The following is a 13942-nucleotide window of genomic DNA, read 5'->3' as shown; positions in this document are numbered from 1 at the left end:
GGTGGCACAGTGGTTGAGAGTCCACCTGCCGATGCAGGGGACATGGGTTCGTGCCCCGGTCCGGGAAGATCCCACATGCCGTGGAGCGGCTGGGCCCGTGAGCCATGGCCATTGAGCCTGCGTGTCCAGAGCCTGTGCTGCACAGCAGGAGAGGCCACAACAGTGAGAGGCCCACATACCGCAAAAAAAAAAAAAAAAAAGAAGTGGGAAGCTCGGTGGGGGGCAAAGTTTGGTAGGGTGGCTAAAGCAACAAACTCTGATCTCCCTACCTTTTGCTCTTCTCCATTTATAATTTCCAGTCAGTAGGAATCTACAAAAAAATGAAATTAATACCAAAACTATAATAAATGCTTTGGTGATTCTCCCTTGGAGACTCCCAGCAGATAAGACCTCTTGGCAAACTTTCCAGCCATTAGTTTATAGACTGCATAAGTCAGTGTCCACTTTCCAGGGGACTTTGGCTATTTCAGCTGTTGTACTTACATCAGTTACTCACTATATGCAGGAAGCCTATCCCAGTAAGTATCTTTTCACACAGTGGTTTCAAAGTTATGGTTTATCTTCTGGTAAGATTCCTTGGGTAATTTTCTCTAAATCATGCCATTTTTATCGAACTCCCAGTACTTACAAAGTACAATTTTAGGTTCTGGAAACACAATGATAGATAAGACAGAGTTTTTGTCCTCATGGAGCTTAAATTCTAGTTGGAGAAACAGAAGATAAACAAGTAAACAAATGATTCAAGTACCACCTCCTCATTTTTCTTGACAACCCAGCTCCATTCAACTCTCCTTCCACTGAACTCCTATATTAATGACTGTGTCACAAATTTCTGTGTTTGCTTATTCATTGTCTTAGAATTGTTGAAGGAACAAGTTATGTTTTTTTGAAAAAGAATAAGAGAAGTTTCCATGATGCACAGCTGCTAGTTTTCAATATCATGTGGAAGAAGTAGTATACTTGTGATGAGTGATCTTAAGAACTTGGTGGCTACTCCAGGAAAGCAGAGTTGAGCCCTACACAAGCAACTACCTTCTAAAAGTCAGCTATCTGAATACCAAGTAGATGACCTCCAGAATTAATTAGATCCCTATTACTATTGAGTATTCAAACAGATATCAAGCAACCTCGTGACGGATATGGTTAAGGAGTATTCAAGCATCAGAATGTAGGTTGAATTAAATGCTTTTTAAGGTCCCTTAAGTTTCTAAGAATCAATGATTTGTGCATTGTTCTCTGTGTATATAAGGCACCCCCCTATTACACTGGAAGCTAATTGTGAGCAAGAATCTTGCCTTTCTTATTATTATTTTATTCCCCAGATCCCTACTGTGTATAACACAGTTCTAGGTCTACAATGAGAGCATAATAATTACTTCCTCACTTTGTTATTCCCACTAGAAGAAGGCCACTGCTAACTGGGCCACAACCCTCTGGGATTTCCAGCAGTAGTGTCAAGATCTGAGTTGAAAATATAGTGCTGAAGACATTATGCCACACTCGTTTTTTCTTTTAGGATTATATTCTTAAGGACCAAGTGTTCCAAGATAATAGGCCATGTGTTTTCAATGGTCTATGTTTTCACAGACTCACTGCCATATTCACACAAGTTGCCAAGCTCTCCAAGCATTCCTATCTTAACTACGAACCATAACCTTGAACCTGACAGTGGACAGCCTTATTATTCTTTTCTGTACCGCATGTTCACCATCCTATATTCATATTTTATCATTTCTCCTACTTATTCCATCAGAATAAATAAAGAGGCAGGCATGGTAGTTAGATTGATATTAACCCAAAGTGGCGGAGGACTACAGATGCACTAGGCTAGGTCCTCCTCTGGGCTGAGCAAGCAGGCAAGTGTCTATCTACCTAGCTGATTGATGAGGTGACCATTAATTAGCAGCTTAAGGCTAACACCTGGGAAAAACCATGGCCTGTGAACAAAGCTTGTGATTCATGATTCCCTCCTTTTAACTTTATTGCTATTATCTCACAGGAGACCACTGTTGTAAGCTTGTTAAGCACTGAAAGGCCATTTGAGAAGGTAGATTGAAGAGTCAGTTATGAAGGGAGACCTAAAACTTGCTTGAGAAACAAATTATGATTAACTGAATGCAAACCTGAAGTCAAACACAACAGTCAGGGCACAATTAAATGCAGCTGTGTTCCTTTCCTTCCACCTCAGAGCATCAGCTACAATCACTCTCTTTCCCTCTTATGACTTGTAATAAAATCTTGTTGGATGGGCATAATGGGAATTTGCAGAGTGGAGGGACTGTATGGTGTCTGGGTATACAGATGGTCATCATCTTTATTTATCTACAACCCTGAAGTCACACCTACCCCAAGATAACCACCAAAGAGGCTATTAGTTGCTGTTCTGCCTTGAAATCTCAATAGCAATAAGGAGTGCCTTCCGACACTTGATCAGTCCTCAAAATGATCCTCTTGCACCGTGTTTTATCTAGCCTCATATTTTACCAGGGTTGCTATTGCCTGGGAGTTTAATCCTTGAGTTGAATGAGCCAAGGCAAGATGTTTTCCTGTTTCCAATTTGACTTGTTGAGAGTGACTCAAGCTATTCAACTGAAGCTGGGTAGCTTGGGATATTTTGTTAAGCGTTACTTTTTTTAATACCAAAGCCTATGTCTACATGTAGGAATCAGGCTGACCAAATGAAGAATGCTGACTGACTGATTTCAACTAACTGAAGTCAGTGACTGGAAAGGAGCAGAGGTAATTCTAATAAATGCCAAAAGTCAAATTTGACTGAACTGTTGAACCCATCGAACACACGATTCAGGTGACTCATAGGCAAAGCTAATGTCTGCATTATTTCTTTCTTTTCAAGAAAAAATATGCAGAAAGGAATAAACTGAGGTGAGCTTAATATAGCATTAACCACAATATTGGGCATACTAAAGGCATTCAGTAAATAACTGTTGACTGGGTGATCTGCCAGCATACCTTTTCAACACAGTAGCCTAACCTCTCACAGTCCCTCCAACTCCCACCCTAGCAGCTTTGGGGATTGGGAGGCTTAGTCATCTTTCTAAGGATAGAACCAAAGTAAAATGGGTCTTTGCTGGCGAGGAGGTGGGGGCAGTGTTTGTTTTTCTAGAAACATTTTATTATCTCTGCCTAGGCTTAGCATTTCATAATGTCTGTACTTTTTTGTTAGCCTGTCTGTTAGACTTCATGAAGAAGCAAATTAAAGAATCAAGAATTTTCTTTACAGAAAAAACCCTATGGAACATAATAATAATATTCCACTTCAGCAGTGTCATAATTTACCGAGTCTTTAATAATGTAACTTTCGCAGAATGAAGAAAGGTTAGACTTCTATCCCTAAATCACCTTCATAAGAATGGCAGTTTTTGTTCTTCCCCACCATTGTAAGGTCAGTCCTAGCCATCAAGAGGTCAACGTTTTCATTATTTAGTACTTGGATATGATTTAAATGCCTTTTCCCCTAAGTTTAGTGCTTTCTTCCAGATATCTCCCCAAACTTCAGATAACATAATTATGGAAGAAAAGAAATTTGGAGTGCATTTCCCTCAGTTTATCCCTCATTGCATGGTACATGAAAATAAGGTGAAACTGGTATTCTGTCTGTGCTCACAGGAGCTATGGTTAATGAATCTTAGATCCACTAAAAACAGTTCTTTAAAAAATCCCACCACATTTAAAAATGTTCTGCACTCAGAACATATTTAAACAAAAGTAAAAATGGGATTCAGAAATATGTGAAAAATGTTTAAAAGCATCCAGAAACATGGGTGTCATCCAATAGCAGTAAACCTACACTCACTGTGGGTTAAATAAATAAACTATATTTAATATGTCACACATGTATACTATCCACTCTAGGGAAGGAATCTATTTAAGCTGCTCTTGTTTATCACATCTCATCTCAAGACTAGCCTCAATGAAGAAGATGAGTGGATGACTTCACGTCAGTAGTTTTCAAACTTGTGGTAAATATTACCTGGTAGGTATGTTAAAATGCAGATTCCCAGGTCTTGCCCTCAAATATTCTGAATCAGCTAATTTGGTAGTGTCTGTTAATCCACATTTTAAATATGGCCCTTCAAGTGAGTTCAATACTCTTGGTCAGTAGGCCACCCTTTGAGAAACGCCAGCAAACATGGTGTGTGTAATTAAAGTATTCAAAAATGGTCATTGGGGCTTCCCTGGTGGCGCAGTGGTTGAGAGTCTGCCTGCCGATGCAGGGGACGCGGGTTCGTGCCCCAGTCCGGGAAGGTCCCACATGCCGCGGGGCGGCTGGGCCCGTGAGCCATGGCTGCTAAGCCTGCACGTCTGGAGCCTGTGCTCCGCAACGGGAGAGGCCACAACAGTGAGAGGCCCGTGTACCGCAAAAAAAAAAAAAAAAGGTCACTGACCTATCACTGAGCCTAGAAATTTTGTCATTTGAAAGTTAAAATGTCAGATCAGATCCTCCTGGAGTAACATAGCAGGCATTATGGCAAAATGTGTAAGATTCTTTCCATTTGACAGCAGGTTTGTGGAAAGGAGCATTGGATGTCTGGAAGGCAAACTACAAATCTCCTAATTTGTTGCTTAGATCCTGTCCTTTTCTTTCCCATGAACTACAAGATCCCTGAAGGCATGGTCACATGTAAGAAAAAATTTTCAAAGGCAATGCTTCATAGTGTGTTCACTAGACAGAATGATAACATGTCAGAATTCCAGAGGTTCTCAGGGATGGTGAAATCCAACCTAGTTCTTTGATCTCTACCCCTACTCTCCACTGGGCAGCTCTTTGGTTGACTTTCCCCTTTGTCCAAGAATTTGGTCCCTTTTGTCTCACTTTGATACTTTCAATTCTTGATCACTGCCTTTGATAACCTCCTCAGCCCTAGCTACTTTCCAGCCCTGGCTTGCAGTAGCATGATTTAGCTGCTGTCCAAGAACTTGCTTGATCACTGACCCATCTAATTTACCAGCCACTGATTTTACACCACTGTGCCTAATCCTCTAGTTGCTCTGGCACAACATTATACTCGATTTTTTCTTTAATTAACACCTTGTAGAAACTCCATAGGGTTTAATTTCCTTCTATGGGTAAATGAGATAAAGTAAAAGGCCTTGATCCTCATGGAGAATAGGGTCCTGGGAGCTAGGATGGCTATTCCTCCATCTCTGATTTTTTGATCCTATCTATGGCTCCTGATAGATGGTTTCATGACATCCCATTGGTCAGACCCTTGGGCTGCTGCCCCAACACTCTGAATCATAGCTATAAAATCACCACTGCTTAGGATTCCTACCTTCTCTGCAAAGGCCAATAAACTTTTAAAGCTCCATGTTTTCCTTGGAGGCTATTTGAATGCTCCTAAGATTTGAAATGGTTGATCACTCCCTACTCCTTGAAATACTTTCTTCCCTTGGATTCTATGCTTTCTTGGTAAAAAAAAAAATGGAGTTCTCTGACTGAAACAGAGGTAGGAGTGAGGGTCCCTGAACCATGCCCCCTGAGCCTCCCACTTGCCTTCCCCTACCCATAATGGCCTTCTAGTAAATCAATATAATCTCCAAGGTCTCTAGAAGTTTGGAAAGTACAAACCATGAGAAAACATGTTCTAAGAACAATTCTAGGTGATGGTGATACATGTATAGTATTTGCATTTTAGATCACTCAGGGATAAATTAAATTCTGTCACAATAATCAGATGACTATCACTAACCAAAGACATGCATGTATTTTTCACACACATAGACACACACACACAATCTGTGTATCAAGTTAGGAAGCTTATGTTTCCACTAGGAGAAGTGAATAATAACAACTAATATTTATAGGGTAAAATCTATGTGTCAGGTACCATACTGAGTGCTTTACCTTCTGTGCATCATTTATTGTTCACAGCAACCATGTGAGATAACTATGACTACTCCTATTTTACAGAAGATGAAACGGGTTGGAGAGGTTAAGCAGTTTGCCCATTTAAGTGACAGATTTGCACACAAGCCTCACTGACCCTAAAGCCTTTTCTCTTTTCAACACTCTATGCAGCACTGAAATACTGGCTCAAGAGAATGTCTAAAAGCATTTCAAGCATTTCCGTGAAATTCTGTATTTATCACCAGTAGAAACAATACAGCAGTAAAGCAAAAAGATTTGAAAATAAAAGCTGAGCCAAGTAGCATTGGGAAACAAACTCATAACAAGTTGGGTGTTTCAAAGCAAAGGAGTCCAATGTGCCACAAATCTTTTCAATATTGAACCACTCAAATGCTCTCTCTAATCAGCAGCAGTGCAGACATTTTGGGTTTCACTTTTGATATGAATGTGAAAAGTCTGGGTCTACTATCTCAACACAGCTGTTCCAAGGCCCCTAGGGAAGGGCACTGAGCAAGAAGGCAGTGTGGGCATAGTGGAGATTCCTCTCCACATTAGACTCCTCTCAGCATATTTTATTTACTTAACCCTATCCTGTCTGGTCCCTCACAGAAAACAGTTTTCCTCTAAAGGCAAATTTTCCCCAGATCCTTGTAGAACTTGACATTTTAATAGGCACCATCGTGCATTCTAATTTCATAACTAATAGGTCGGCTTTTTTTCTTATACCCTCAGTCATTTAACAGCTTTCCCAGCAGGATATTTCTTTCATGTAGTCTACCCCTTATTTATTTACGTAAGTTCTCAACCCGAGATGGGCACCTCTCTCGCTCTCTCGGTCTGTCTCCCTCCCTCCCTCCCCTCTCCTTACTTGTTCTATCTGTCCCTAGCTCTTGGGGAATCTTCTGGTTTCTAACCTTCCAATGACTTGCCTTTTTCTCCTTTCCAGCATGTCTGTCCTCTCTGTTTGCCTGGTCTGGAAGGTTCCAATTACCTTAACCTTCCCTCTCTGTGGGAAGCTATGATTTAATTGCCTGTATGAATCTGACTCCTTGTCATGTCCATGCTTTCCCTAAATACTTAAATGTTTCCATTCCAGAGTATTCCCACTATTCTCTCCCCCAGCTCCATTCTTAAACAATAAGTTTCTGAGCCTTACCTGGAGTGTTGTGTACCTTGTACTAATCCTATACTCTTGTGATTTTCAAACTACTAGAAGTCTTGGGGGTTCTACAGAGTTACTCCAAGACCACTACAGAATAAGGGGGAGACTCAGGGTACATGGCTCTGGGACCCCCACCAACAAGAGCTTTAACAAGCACAGCTCCATTTTTATCTTTTTTTAATATTGTTTCACAGAAAATTTCATTTGAAACAAATAATCTACTAAAAATATTTGAGACATATATGTGTGTGTGTGTGTATATATATATATACCCTTTACCATTAGCCTAGACTTAGTAACCCTTCCATTAATTTATGACTCAATTAATCTACAAGCCTGGGGCTGACAGGTAACAAGTCACAAATTACTCTGTAAACAAGATAGGACAACAGTTCAAAACAGAAGATGAATTTGAGCTCCATGCTGTCAACATTTGATACTGTTGAATTTTTGGTTCATTTCAAAGAAAGAAACATAGGTATAGGTTTGAGAGTTCCAATAAATGTTGCATCATAGGGCAAAGGGTAAGCTTCAGGTACCTCTACAAGAAATAATATGAATGCAATAATAATATTAAAGATTTATTTCTGTAACCAGCTAAGGCACTAAAGTTTGAAGTATTGCAGAAAGGAACCGTGAGCGAGGACAGCATCCTTGCCACCCTGTAATTTTTTTTAACATCTTTATTGGAGTATAATTGCTTTACAATGGTGTGTTAGTTCCTGCTTTATAACAAAATGAATCAGTTATACATATACATATATCCCCATATCTCCTCTCTCTTGTGTCTCCCTCCCACCCTCCCTATCCCACCCCTTTAGGTGGTCACAAAGCACAGAGCTGATCTCCCTGTGCTATGTGGCTGCTTCCCACTAGCTATCTATTTTACATTTGGTAGTGTATATATGTCAGTGCCACTCTCTCACTTTGGCCCAGCTTACCCTTCCCCCTCCCCGTGTCCTCAAGTCCATTCTCTACGTCTGCATCTTTATTCCTGTCCTGCCCCTGGGTTCTTCAGGCCATTTTTTTTTTTAGATTCCATATATATATGTGTTAACATACAAAAGACTGAGATACCTTCGTTTTCAGGAAAACTTGACATGTGACCATTATTCTCTTGCTAATATTTGGGCCATGTACCTTAAATTGTCTGGTGTACTTTGTCTCTAAAAGGTTAGATAAATGGTGGTTGCTCAAGGATATGAACAATTAGGGCTGAGGCCTGGTGGCAACCAAACATACCTCAAGGCAGCTGGGAGAAGTCCTGCTCCCCTAACAGGGGTTATGACGATGCCCCAAATCAGCAAGAAGCAGTTATGGAAGAGGATCAGCGCCCCTTGGTGCCCCTCAAGAATGAGGAGCGGGATAAAAGGCAGAGGAGGGATTTGTCACCAGCAACGCTCACTAACAGTTCCTGGGGAATAACAGTAGAATCTGGGTAATAAAATAAAATCTGACCTTTTTCCTTTTCTCTTCCTTTGTGCTTAGTCTTGTTTCACTTGCTCACAGGGTGCCATGTCGGGAGACCTCGCACCAGGAACTTAACAGCAGAGTCCCTAGTGTGGAGCGGCTGCACCGACACCTCAGTTCAAGATGGCTGCGGCGGACCACGTGCAGAGACGCTACGCCCACACTGTGATCCGGAGCCAAATGCAGCACAGCTGCCTCCGCCCCACAACGACTCCACCCCGCCCCTCCCCCACCCCACGGAGAACCCTACAAAGCAGCCCCACCCATAGCCTGGGGGAGGGGAACTGCTCTTGAGTGCAAGCTCGCACCTGGTCAATTCTTTCATCAGAGAATAAATATTTCCTTTGTTTCTGAACTGACCTCAGTCTTGTTCTACTGGCTCAAATGACACGGGGCAGGAGGACGCTCATTAGACCCCAACTCGGAAGGGTTGTTAATATTTGATCTGATGGCTGGAGGTTCAACAGAAATTAGGTTTTTGAAAAAGCAGGGAGGATAAACCTGAGGAATGTGGGGTGGGGTATATGAGAAAAAAAGAAAATCAGCTACTTGCAAGGGGTTCAAGGCAAGTAATACCTTCAAGGAAACCCAGGTTTCCTTTAGGACAAAAAGGAAAAGAGCGTTCATAGACACAGTTGTAAACATTCGGGATGTTGCTCCTAGCAGACCATGATATGCAAGTAATGCATTAAGATGGTTGAGGGGGGCTTCCCTGGTGCCGCAGTGGTTGAGAGTCCGTCTGCCGATGCAGGGGACGCGGGCTCATGCCCCGGTCCGGGAGGATCCCACATGCCATGGAGCGGCTGGGCCCGTGAGCCATGGCCGCTGAGCCTGCACGTCCGGAGCCTGTGCTCCGCAACGGGAGAGGCCACAATGGTGAGAGGCCCGTGTACCGCAAAAAAAAAAAAAAAGATGGTTGAGGGGATCAGGGAGGAGTGGGATATTGGGTCAGATTAAGGGAATCTGAAATATGGTATTACCTGGGCTTTGGCTATCTGGGAGCGACTGAGGTAAACAAATTCACAATGTATGAAGTGATTAGTCCTGTGATTGGGTCTTGTTTTAGTACTTCTGAGTTGCTATGACAGAATATCATGGACTGAGTAGTTTAAAAAACATTAATTTCTCACACTTCTGCAGGCTGGGAAGTCTAAGATCAAGGCACTGGCAGATGTGGCATCTGGTGAGGACCTGTTTCCCAGTTCACAGATAGCCATCTTCTTGCTGTGTCCTCACATGGCAGAAAGGGCAAGGGAGCTCTGTGGGTCTTTTTTATAAGGACACTCGTTCCTTTCATGAGGGCTTCAACCTTATGATCTAATCACCTCCAAAAGGCTCCACCTCCACATACTATCACATTGGGGATTAGGTTTTAACATATGATTTTGGTGGGGGATACAGATATTGAGTCTACAGCGTCTCTTATGGGAAGGTAAGTAATTTGATCTAATTATAGCTTTTTTCTAGGGGGTGGTCTCCTGTGGAATTTCTAGTATTGAGGCTGACAGTGTTGAGGGAGACTATTACATTAAGCACAAGAAACAATATATAACCCCCTTAGTCCTGCAGTGGGTAATGTTGCCACCTTGAGAGGGGTGGGCTTTCATGCAGCACAAGGAAAATGGAGCCCCCCCTTAAATCCAGTTCTGGAAGGAGGAAGTGGCCTTATCAAGAGTCTTTGGAGCTTTGAAAGACTAGTTTAAATACAGAAGTCCTCAGGGGCTTTTCTTTTTCTTTTTATTTTTTTGCAGTACGTGGGCCTCTCACTGTTGTGGCCTCTCCCATTGAACAGCACAGGCTCCGGACGCGCAGGCTCAGTGGCCATGGCTCACGGGTCCAGCCGCTCCGCGGCATGTGGGATCTTCCCAGACTGGGGCTTGAACCCGTGTCCCCTGCATCAGCAGGCGGACTCTCAACCACTGCTCCACCAGGGAAGCCCTACTTCGTTTTTGAACTTGTTTTTGAAATGAATAATGGAGTGGTTGCAGCAACGATAAATCTTAACCAAAAAAATGGGGGGGGGGAGCATTTTTAAAATCCAGTATTTAACCAATTTAGAGTCTGTACTTCTACCATGTTTCAGCTTCTCGAAAATCCCAAACTCTCCCATCATCTCTAACTCTGAAACCAGGTGAGCGGTTACTAGGCGCTGCCTGGTTTCCTGAAAGCCGGTGTTACGTCATCAGGTTGTGAGTAGCGCCCCGCTGCGTGTGTTTGTGAGGTCACAAGCCCTCTCCAGTATAAAAGGCTGGACGCTGCCGCGCGTCCCAGTCGCACCAGGCGGTGCGGCGCGCTTAGCATACTGGTCAGCGGCTTCCGTGGTCTGGGCGGCTAGCAGCCCCCTGCTTCCCAAGCACTAGCTGAGTGCTTTGGTGCCCAAGAAAAGTGAAGAGGCCGTAGAGGAGCCATGAGCGGAGTCCTGTTCCTGCTAGTGAGCTGCTTTCTGTTCGCCTTCACCTTTGTCTTCTGGAAAACCTTGTTTCGGGTAAAGTGTACAAGAGCAATTGGAATTAGATGAAGCTTGATGAATACGTGGACTGGGGAGGGGCCGTGTTTAAGAGAGTAGAAAGATAGTAAAATAAGAGTAAGGGGGAGGTCACCTCATTCCTTTTTCTTTTGAAAGAGCCCCAGATGTTGACTCTTTACCCGCATACTTCTCTCATATTGACCAGTGGTTCCACAGCTGAAGTATGTTATAAAAAGCCCCAAGTCACTAAGTGATATGGTCATCTTTTCACCCACTTGAAAAGTACAGCAGAAAGCACCCACTCCCCAGCACCAACTCCCATTTTAAGAATCTGTACTTTCTCTCTTCTTTGGCTTCTACTGCCACCTGTGTTTCTGTTTGCCTCTTCCTCCCTTGTATTTGCCTTTTCAGCCATCTTTATAGGAGCTTTTGGGGGCATTCACAAGTAATTAAGGTCAAAATGTGGGTTTCCCGGTGATATTTAAAGTTCCAAGAGAAGTGCCTTTAGATAGGAATCAGACAGGATCCAAGTATAGACCTACTGGATTGCCCAAGAAATGTAAGCCAAGGGTATGGCATTTGGGCATTAAAATTTAAATTTTAATTTATTTTTTTTTCTCAGTCTGTGTTTGGGAAGGGCATATTTCCAAATCAGTGTATTCATTCAACAGATTTTTAACCTTGGGGGAGGACAATCAGTTCATTTTGGTAAACCAAGATTAAGGATGTTATTTGGTGGTATGTGGATATTACTAAACTCAATAAACTACATATGTATAATTTCCTTCCCTTACAGAGAAACACTGGTGGGGCTCCCCCTGTGGTGCAGGACACGGGTCTGCACCCCTGTCCGTGCCCCGGTCCGCGCCTCCGTCCGCGCCCCGGTCTGCGCCCCCGTCCGTGCCCCGGTCCAAGAGGATCCTGCATGCCACGGAGCGGAAGAAACTAAAAACAAGAAAAAGAGAAACACTGGTGAAATGTCATCAAAATCGACTTCTCTTGTGCTGGTGAGATCATCCTCTTCCACTCAGTCAACTAAGAGCAATACTGATAAGTGTCTTTCAGTCAACAATCAATGGAATATTAATCTCCAAAACTCGATAGCCATGGAGTGGAAAATATTTGTAAACCTCAGCATCGTGGAATACAATCTGGTTGAATTGGAACGATTCCTAGTTACTAAGGGTTTAAATCCTGAATTAAGTTAACCGGAAATCCACTAACAAGCCTACAGAATGTAATGACACTGGAGGCAATCATTAAAGGCACTTTGAGTGGATTCATTTGATTATATGTGTTTAATTATAAATGAATTATTCTTTAAAAAGGGGAGGAGAGGGCTTCCCTGGTGGCGCAGTGGTTGAGAGTCCGCCTGCCGATGCAGGGGACACGGGTTCATGCCCCGGTCTGGGAAGATCCCACATGGCGTGGAGCGGCTGGGCCTGTGAGCCATGGCCACTGAGCCTGCGCGTCTGGAGCCTGTGCTCCGCAATGGGAGAGGCCACAACAGTGAGAGGCCCACATTTAAAGAACTGATTATGTTGCTAATATATATTTCACTGCAAAAGGAATGAAAGCACAATAGAAAAAGAAACAGTTCGAGTTGTTTTCTTTTTAATAAGCTACACTAAAAAGAATATTGAGATACAGTGATTTTAATTTCACTCAAGTGTGAAAAACAGTTTTTTTCTAATGGTTTACAATACAATACTGTAAATGTCTCCAAGTTTGCATTAAAGTAAATGGGATTTGATGGAACACTTTCCATTATGCAGAATAGTCTTTCTTACCACTGCTGAATCTGTGTAATAATAATACTAAGAGCTATCATTGAGCACCCTAAAATGTGCCAGGCACTCTGTTAAGGTCTGTACTTTACACAATTGTAAAGATAGTCACAGAAACTCTTAACTACTCTTTGTAGTCAGCTCTTGAAGTGGATTTCTTTTCCAGTACCAGCACTACCACCAATTAGATATTATCAGTATTTCATTAGAAGTGTGCCTGAACTGTAGAAATCTTCCCTGAACTGTAAGAGTCTTCGTAGAAAATTACATGCACTTTTTTATTTGGTGAAAAATCCACACCTCAAATAACACCAAAATATAAGGATAGAATGCATGTAATATAATATGGATTAAAGTTAACATCTAAGCTGTAGTTATCTATTTCAAATAGTATTTTATAAAATCCAGTATAATTGAGGAATTAACAATCTGTTGACATTCACTAACAGCATTTGATCTACGCTCAAAGAAAACCCTCAAAATATCTAACACGAGTTCATCTTATATATGTACATAATTCACTGAGGTTTTTCAGTTACAGGCCTACCTATTTACCTACCTTCATGCCCCCTCCCCCCAAAATAAGTTACCAGTGTAAATTAAAGAAACCCCTTAATCCCTTACTCCTTTAATCTTCAATCAAAAGGAAGAGGAAAAGGAATTTAAAATGTATAAGAAATTAAGGCTTAAAATTATTCTTTTATTCCTCATTTGACAAGAACAAAAAGCCAGCAGTAGTATATGTGGTTCTTAAACTTTTCTGAGTCACAGATCACTTTTGATATTCTGGTGAAAACTATGTCCTCTCACCCTAGAAAAATGCATACACACATACACGTAGGAAAATATTACATGTAATTTCAGCTTCTTACATTCTCTGAAGCCCAGGTTAAGAACCTTAAGAACAAATGAAAAGTTTCTTACATAGTTAGGTAATGGTCACCATCCTAGGCTGTGATAGTAAACCAGTTGTCAGTGATATATAGTCAATGTATAAACCTATTAGTGGATGGATCTAGAGACTGTCATACAGAGTGAAGTCAGTCAGAAAGAGAAAAACAAATATCGTATATTAACGCATATATGTGGAACCTAGAAAAACCTAGACACAGATGTGGAGGACAAACATACGGACACCGAGGGGGGAAAGTGGTGGGGGTGGTGGTGGGATGAATTGTGAGACTGGG

At 42.1% G+C, this 13942-nt stretch overlaps 1 protein-coding gene across 1 annotated transcript; it reads left to right on the top strand.

Annotated features, from left to right (window-relative positions):
- The first annotated feature begins 10908 nt into the window (after positions 1-10908).
- LOC132481490 (kita-kyushu lung cancer antigen 1 homolog) lies at positions 10909-12176 on the top strand. The gene is made up of 2 exons (XM_060086389.1): positions 10909-10986; positions 11925-12176. Exons 1-2 carry the CDS (start codon positions 10909-10911, stop codon positions 12174-12176), a joined length of 330 nt encoding a protein of 109 aa, XP_059942372.1.
- Positions 12177-13942: the final 1766 nt, after the last annotated feature.

The sequence above is a fragment of the Mesoplodon densirostris genome, chromosome X (genome assembly GCF_025265405.1).
Source record: "Mesoplodon densirostris isolate mMesDen1 chromosome X, mMesDen1 primary haplotype, whole genome shotgun sequence".
Lineage (NCBI taxonomy): Eukaryota > Metazoa > Chordata > Mammalia > Artiodactyla > Ziphiidae > Mesoplodon > Mesoplodon densirostris.
Note: the sequence above shows the minus strand (reverse complement) of the source record. Positions and strands in the feature narration are given on the sequence as shown.

Coding starts and splice junctions, on each gene's coding strand:
- LOC132481490 (XM_060086389.1), top strand. CDS start 10,909: ATGAGCGGAGTCCTGTTCCTGCTAGTGAGCTGCTTTCTGTTCGCCTTC. Junction 10,987..11,924: donor TCTGGAAAACCTTGTTTCGG/GTAAAGTGTACA, acceptor ACTAAAAACAAG/AAAAAGAGAAACACTGGTGA.